An 8,810-nucleotide genomic window follows, 5' to 3' on the forward strand; every position below is an offset into this window, starting at 1 on the left:
AGGTCACAAAGAGGGTGAAAGAAATCCAGCATTTGAGCACATACAAGAAGTCAGTCTTGCGGTAACAAATTTTGTTTTCCCGAGAATGAGAAATCCAGCATTTGAGCACATACGAGTGGTCAGTCTTGGGCATATTTCTTACTAGGATGTAGCCATATCACGTTTTTACATGCTAGCCTCGTGGTTTCGGCTTCAAGATCAATCTTGCTAGCCCAATTTAACAACGGTGCGCTTGTGGCAATGCGAGTGCGATAACGTAAGTAATATGTTACTGACACAATATTTTACACTCGAGCTTTTACACACATTAAAAGACCGTTGGCAAGTCTCACAGTGATTTTAATCGCCTCTCTTCCTCTTCGACGTTGACGTTTAATTTCAAAACTTGATGAGAAGTTATTGTCCCTTTTGCTACATTTGACTTTATCGCAGCGCAGTTAAAGGAGCTCAATGGATATTATAAGCAGAATGACGTCCACAATATATGTGGATCACATGGTCGTTGTAACAGTTTTCGTGAATAGCTCATTTTTTAAGAACTAGTATAATTTTTGCAGCATATGTAAAAAGGAAACCATTAAAGACATTTATGAAACAATGCTTGAATGTTATTAATGTTCCACTTTTAATAAAAATATCCTTTTCAATTACCGATACAAAGTTTAGTTACAACTTTGTTTCTTCTATCGGCTAACCAATGTCTGTTTTTAAGCACAACAGAAAGGTGTGTGTCTTGAAGTTATAATTTTAATAAATATGTTTCTTCAACTTGCTTAAGAACCTCCGTTAATTAGTACTTTACAGCTGATTAGTTATTGTCATCTCCACGTGATGTGATAGATATGACTATTAATCACAGCTTACTAAGGACACCCTTCTCAACAGGGACTGAAGCTTTCATATAAAATCATCTAACGAGAACGCGACAGTGAATTGAAATTAACAGACGGCTTGCTGAAGTTACTGAAGTCAAAGCCAATTAAATACATTTAAACATAGTGAGTCCAGTTGCATTTGTGCTTATGTAATCACGTTTGCATATAGTTGATTATCAGAATGCAAAATATTGGGATGCAATTTTCCACCCCATGGAGTGTCTAATTATTTCCTTTTGTTTCCCTTCAGAATATTTTCATAAAAGGAGATGGAGTCATTAAGATTGGAGATTTCGGACTGTCTAAGGTTTTACAGTAAGTCTTTCTATAAATTACTCTCTTCAACCAAAGTAAGAATCCTATATAAATGTGTGCAAACATGATACTTGTTCAAGCAATTAATAACTTTACAGGTGATTAAACCTAAATATCAATTGAGTTTTTCCCTCTTTCAGACCTGGCGAATACACAAATACAATATGTGGTACACCTGGTTACATATCACCCGAGTGCTTGAAAGGTCACCCGTATACCTACCCAAGGTAAACCCCATTTTTAAATCTTTGTTTTTTAGCAGCTTGCTATTAAACTATACTTATGTCGTGAGAAATAAAAAATGATACGGGGGTATTCCCTATTCAATGTTATAAATCTGTAAATACACTGGGACAATTAAATTCTGTAAACCTGTTTCCGATTTAATCTCTGACGATGTAAGTCCTCACTTTCAAATTTCACATCGGTTGTATGCTGGAATGCGCAATATAGAAATAAATAACTGTGTTAATATTATGCCTTGATAGAAAACCTTGTTAACACACTGTCTGAGATTTACCCTCTTGGTCACCTCAGTATGTTTGTTCATTAAGAATATGCTCAGTTGGATGCATGTGAGTTAATAATTTTAATAAACGAATTTTCCACAAAGAAATGTTGCGTGACATGAGAACCATACGTGCAATCAAGACACATGGTATAAGCCTACCTGTCTTCATCTTGCATCTTTTGTCGCCACCAACCCCCTCCCCCCCCCCCCCCACAAAAATGGCAAACTGATCAGAATAACATTGTTCAATTCTTCTTCCTAACAGTGATATGTTCTCAGTCGGCAAAGTGCTTTTTGATTTGTTACTAAATAAAGTAAGTCGATTCCTTTCATTTGCTTTCAACTTAAGCCACAAACGTTGAACAGGGAGAATGCTAATACATGTATTGTCATTCAGTCAATAAGTGTAGCCAAGATAAAACTCAGTTCCTTGATTATACGGTAGGTCCAGACAGAAACTGTTCATCATCTCTTAAATACTGTGTGTAACAGAGAATTTGACTTCAATGTAGTTCTACGAAAAAGTCGAAACATTTATTACTTAAGAGGCGTATGTGGCAACTACTTCTGTCACACCAACCACTTTTGTCACAAACATCGCCCAATTTTGTTCAAGAGGAGGGATACGAGTTTTCTCCCAACGGTCGCCTATTTCAGTTACAATCTTATAAATCACCACGTTTGTCAAAGACATCGCACACTTTTGTCAGAAACAATTGGGTATAATAAGCCTTTTAGGTAACCTCTTATATTCCACTTGTTAGTTCACATTGTTGATCCCTTGGTATGGGTGTGTGTGTGTGACGCCGCTTGTAAACACGATAACTTGATAACAAAATAAAAATCACATGAGCTTTATAATTGGTAGGAAGATTAGCAATAGTAGATACATTCCCCGTATTGTTTTCGGTGGTGGTCAAAGGTCATCTGAGGTCAATATAAGTCAAATATGTAGCTTTTTACACACTAGAACTTGGTAAGGTACTCTTCAAGTATATGTTTGCACAATAGTTACTATATGACCACCCTCATTTTTACTGGATGTCAAAAGTTATATGAGGTCAATAGACATCAAAAACCGAAAACTTTGTCATTACTATATGCTGATAAAGCAATTTTAATTTAGCGCATACTGGGGTACGTGTGTTCACCATGGTTAATATAATTCCCACATTGTTTGTAGTTGAGGTCAATTGTCATTTCAGGTCTACATATGTCATAAAAGTAGAAGTCGGATGAGGCACATGTTTTCATTCTAACGCACTTGGCTTTCTTGTTTAAATATATGACGTCATAGTGTATCCTTGGAGGCCAAAAGTTACCATCTTTTGACCGAATTCAAATTCATTGTAATATTCGGCTACATTCGAAATGGGTTTATTTACGGTGACTCGTATAACCTTTACTGCTAAAACAGAATTTTGATGATGTGTAGGTCTACATAGGCCGATCCAGGGGGGGGGGGGGGGGGCTGTCACCCATTTCTTAGCCTTATCGTTTTTTATGGGTTGATATTCAAAGGATCACATTTAATTGTCGAGGTACCAACGAAATGAATTTAATTAAAAAATGAAGAAATACTCTAGAGCAATCCGACGGTGTCGTTTGTCCTGACCTTGAGCAAGTGTAACAGTATTGTCACGTTGTTGTTAAAAATATAAATATATATACATATATATATATAGTTGTCTGACGATCGCTAAAACGCGTGAAACTCCGAGTTACAACTACTAGTGTTCCACTAGTCTCAACTAGTATCAACACATATTCCGCTCTGCCCACTGGACATAGAGCACTCTGCGCCAAGATAGACGCCAACCAACCAACTCTCTCTATATAATAATAATAATAATAATAATAATAATAATAATAATAATAATAATAATAATAATAATAATAATAATAATAATAATAATAATAATAATAATAATAATAATAATAATAATAATAATAATAATAATAATAATAATAATAATAATAATAATAATAATAATAATAATAATAATAATAATAATAATAATAATAATAATAATAATAATAATAATAATAATAATAATAATAATAATAATAATAATAATAATAATAATAATAATAATAATAATAATAATAATAATAATAATAATAATAATAATAATAATAATAATAATAATAATAATAATAATAATAATAATAATAATAATAATAATAATAATAATAATAATAATAATAATAATAATAATAATAATAATAATAATAATAATAATAATAATAATAATAATAATAATAATAATAATAATAATAATAATAATAATAATAATAATAATAATAATAATAATAATAATAATAATAATATTTAAACTTTGGACCCTAATATCTTGATTAAAAATCGTCAAATGTATGAGGACACATTCTCTCCCTCTTTCATGGTCACATTATGTGCATATTATTATTGTTGTTTTATATAATTTTGAAGGCAGCTATTAAAAGCGCTCTCTACTTCGTGTTTCCCATTTCCCACAAGGATGGCCCTAAATTTCTGAATCCTTAAGTAATTTTGTAAATGGGACCTGATATGAATACAAACTTAACTCAGCTAACGTTGTGGCAAAAGTGGGCAATGTCTATGACAAAGATGATGATCTATAAATTTTTGACAAAAAGGAGCGACAGGTGTGACAAAAGTTGGCGATGTGTGTGACAAAAGTCGTTGATGTGACGAAAGTGGGTGATTTTTGTGGCAGAAATGGTTGTTGGGACAGACGTGGTTGCAATAGGTGTATGTTGGTGGGTTTTGGATCAGTGCCAGAATCATAGGAACAAAAGGCAACTTTGAAACAGCTAGAGGCAACGTGACATGCTTTGTCAAAACGTCACGCTAACGTATATTATGAACACTTCAGAAAATCTCATTAAGACGGGGTGTCAAGGTTAGTGTAACCTTTACAGAGCAACTCGACTATTTGTCAATTTCGTCATAATATATAAATTCTTAGGAGTCGGCAACTTGAAACAGTTATACAAGTGTGTTGAGAATCACGTGTTTTACTAACACAGAAGGGTAGGTCACGTCTGTCTCTACAGTATAATTCAAATCAAACATTAAAAACCATATTCCTGACAAAGGGTCATTGAGTAATCTATCAAGCCCTCGCCGCACAATTTGAATCACTCAATTTCTTGAGTAGGATTCGAACTTAAGGACTTTCATTTAATATTCATCACAGTACTACAACCTTTGATACTTTCATCCTGTTTAGTATTTCCATTCGAAAGAGAATTTAACAGATCCATCCTATTGTCTGTTTAAACCATATGATTCCACTTTTCTTTTGAAGTATAGTATTGTGGTCTGTATGATTCAAACCGACAGTTGTCTTTTCCATCTGTTTACTAGTTCAAATACTACGTTACCGATGATTATTTCCTTTTTAGATGATGCATCCAACAGTTTCCGCTTTACCAATAGAATACTGGATACACCTGAAAGCGCTTTGCGGAAACTTGCTGTCTGAAGAACCAAGGTAGTGATCGTCTTCTCGTATATACATGTTTTCCTATTAGTTATGTACTGGGGAAACCATATTATATTACCGTGGCAACGACTGGAGAAAATCCATGGGTGTTGACGGTAATCGGTCAAAGGTCAGATGTGAATGATCAATAAACCGAAATAAGAATTCTTTCGTCTTTTAACTTTGTGTAGAAATGGCAAATGACCATAGCAACATACACATGTAAGACATCGGACTTCGTATATGTCTGTGGAATGTTTATTATTTAACGGAAACTATTAAATGTCACGTGATAAATGAAGATCAAATGTCAAGGTAGGTCCGATTCTTGACAATAAATGTACAGAAACTTCTCTCAAACTGATATAGCAGAATTTACCTTCGAGTGGTGAGTTGAAGCCTGGGCATCGATTGTTGATGAAACAGGCTTTGATGATTATATCACATTAATTAACCTACATTTCAAACCTCACTGGAGTTCACAGGTTCAAAAACGTTGTATTCCATAACTGTAAGGCTGATTTGTACCTTACAATTTGTAGACGTATGCGTATTCATGGGACGATGTGTCTTCAGTTATGGCAACATACCGTCATCGGTCCATGGTAGTTATATGATGATGCAAAGTATTTTTTCCAAATTGGAAAGTAAGCACAGTACATGCATTATTGTTGAAACTGTGAAAATTTGAGGATATATATTTTTGTATATATTTATCAAAATAATCAGATTTTCCAAAACTTCTGCTCAAATCAGCAGAAATCAGTAAGTCGCTTTGACTTCAATATATAGTTAAGCAAATAAGTCACCAAAAACAGAACCAGTATTGTTCGGTAAATGTGACAAAAGCCTACAGTGGAATTACGACCTTCCTTACAGGTTTCAAACCTCTGGACATACAATCAGCGTCCATGGCCTAGTGGTTAGGGTGTCCGCATATCAAGCGGGAGGCCCGGGTTCGACTCCTGGTGGAGGCTGAAAGTTTTTCACTGTTCTGGATTTCTCAACCCACTATGATTTTAATTATATATATATATATATATATATATATATATATATGTATATATATATATATATATATATATATATTTAACACCAAATCCTACCTCTAGGAGACATGACATAACATCGTATATGTAGGAGACATTGTATAAAACACCACAAAACTCAGAAAATATAGACCCTCTCTGCATATCAATACCTATAATAATGTTAAATGACATCAGCGATGGTGACCATAAAGTTTCCCGTGCTATTTCGAAGCATTTCCTGATATAACTCTATGAAGTTGTTATAAATGTCTCCTTTACGTTTTTTTACTCCAATATACACCTTCAGGAGACAGTTGTTATATCGTTTGCATTTGGGAGACACGTAGCATCTGACAGTATCACGCAGAGATCTATACCCATACCTTGACAGTGTGTGCATTTACCTCCGTATATCTTTAGTAAATATGTTGGCTTAAATTTATTAACTATTATTGAATTTAAGCATTATCCTACTGCGGAAAAAATTAATCAACAACCGCCTTTTTAATTCTCTTGTTGTGTTGTTACTTGTGTAGCTGGTTGAGGAGTGCTCCTAGTATAAAATTGTAAGTTTGCTGATCATTACACTCAACTCATAAATATTATTGAACTCTTTATAAACTGCATGCTTAGTCATACAAGGGAAATGCATACAAGTGGCCGAATCATGGTAGTTTTAGGTGAGGGGCAAATGATGCAGTAGTGAGCAAAGTGTCAATTCTCGGAGCTATCAGGAATGAGGGATTTAGGAGGGGTGTGGTATTTAGGCTTTAAATGGAGAAATATATGATAGACGCCATCTCGGGAAGGGGTGTTACGGGGAATGGGGCTACAGCGTAGGAAAGTTTTGCTCTCAAAATGGTTTTATCATTCCTTTTCTCAACATCTGTCGTTCCATTTTTTTATTTATTATTATTTGGTGTCAATAGTGGAGGCACATGCCTGTAGCCCCCCCCCCCCCTTTGCATACGCCACTAAAATTTAAAGAACAGTTAGATGTGAACTTTTATTAACATATGTAAATATCAATTGACTTTTCTTTAGCATATATAGGTGCAACTAGAATTAAGCATGGGCACACTTTTTCTTTGTTAAAGGCTGAACCTCTCAGACCCTATTCTTTTTTTAAATCAGATTTCTTTTACGTTTGAGTGTTAGTATTTTTATAAATTCTGAACAATATTGAATGCTTAATTAAATTGAAAAATGTTTCAATTATGACTTTCAGTAATATGTTTCTTAGCGTGGGCACACCTGTATAAGTTACCAGATTGGTTATACTGTACACATCCATATAGCAATATGTAAACTTCTATTAACGCCTGTACATATCAACCGTTTTCTTATGCACGGGTGCAATTGCATTTCAGGCATGGGCACATATAATCTTTCCTGTTAAACTTAATATGTAGGACTACTCATCGACACACATAGGCACCCAATTTCATCAAACCAACGATGTCAACGTGGGGCATTTGTTCCACCCCTCCCCCATGTATCTACCTCCGTATTTGAATTCTATAGTACTATCAAACAGCATCATAAGTCCCTGCCAGCAGGTTAACTTTGTCCTCAACCAGAATTGTGTTAAATTAGAACGCTTATTAGAAATCGCTCTTTCCTAGAATATGGCTGTGTATAGTAACAATACCAGTTTGAATAACCTAGTAATAATTTTGGAAGGACATGAATATTAACCATGAGATATTTAGAAGTCCTGATTGTTTTAATTTTATGAGGAATGTTCAAGTCACCTCTTTCATTCCCCAGCTAAGGCCTTCACGAGAAGTCTTTATGAAATTGCCAGGTTTTCTTGATAATAATGATAATCAGCAGTTAATTTTAAGACACTTAAGTGACCACAAATTTGGGAGAAACCCGCAAGGGCTTATGGATTACAAGTTACATGTCCAATTCAACATTTTAACTCAAATTTGGAATCTTTTCCATTTAGAAAGTCATTTCAGATGGGAAAAACCGTAGATTGCTCTTGGGTGAGTGAATAACCCACCTTACTATGGCCAGTGATCGAACTCAAACCTCCCAATTGCGGAGCCTCATTGCTTCAAATGCCACCGCCTTTATGTACAGCACCGGTGTGTTTTTCGTTAATGGCAACATAATTGGACACAAATCAACAATTGTACAATCTATGTTTACATGTAGTGCAATAACTCTGGTCATGAGAATTAATTGGTTGATGAATGCTTCAGCAGCTTCTTCATCTGAGAAAGAGCTACATTATGTGGTAGCAATATTGACTATAAATTTGCTTTCTTAATTGGCTACTTTAAACTAAAGCACATTAAGATCATCTGTAGTTGTCTAGATATTGGTCCTGCGTGGACAAAGAATTCTTCCCATACATTAAGGCTAGTGTAGATATGAATCCATTAAATGTAACAGCATTGTGACACTGTCCAAGTGTAGCAGTGAAAGATATGCCCTTCAGGCATTTACATTTCACAGTCTTATGTGCCCCCCTCCCCAACCAGTGATAGTCTGGCTATGTGCCTGTATAACATCAATCCTTAAACAAATCACACAAATCTTAGTCACAACTTGTTTTACAGAAAATTGAGGACAC

The 8,810-nt window shown here is 34.5% G+C and overlaps 1 protein-coding gene and 1 non-coding gene across 4 annotated transcripts in view; both read left to right on the forward strand.

Annotated features, from left to right (window-relative positions):
• The window catches only part of LOC139982715 (serine/threonine-protein kinase Nek3-like), a 48,706-nt gene that overhangs the window by 5,019 nt on the left and 34,877 nt on the right, over positions 1–8,810 (forward strand). For all 3 annotated transcript variants that reach the window (XM_071995788.1, XM_071995790.1, XM_071995789.1), the window contains exons 7-10: positions 1,126–1,190; positions 1,331–1,417; positions 1,967–2,015; positions 5,113–5,201. In XM_071995788.1, the coding sequence (XP_071851889.1) occupies positions 1,126–1,190; positions 1,331–1,417; positions 1,967–2,015; positions 5,113–5,201 (290 nt within the window). The remainder of the gene's footprint in view (positions 1–1,125; positions 1,191–1,330; positions 1,418–1,966; positions 2,016–5,112; positions 5,202–8,810) is intronic.
• Trnad-auc (transfer RNA aspartic acid (anticodon AUC)) lies at positions 6,098–6,169 on the forward strand. The gene has a single exon. It is a non-coding gene; the product is annotated as a tRNA-Asp (tRNA).

The sequence above is a fragment of the Apostichopus japonicus genome, chromosome 16, assembly GCF_037975245.1.
Source record: "Apostichopus japonicus isolate 1M-3 chromosome 16, ASM3797524v1, whole genome shotgun sequence".
NCBI lineage: Eukaryota > Metazoa > Echinodermata > Holothuroidea > Aspidochirotida > Stichopodidae > Apostichopus > Apostichopus japonicus.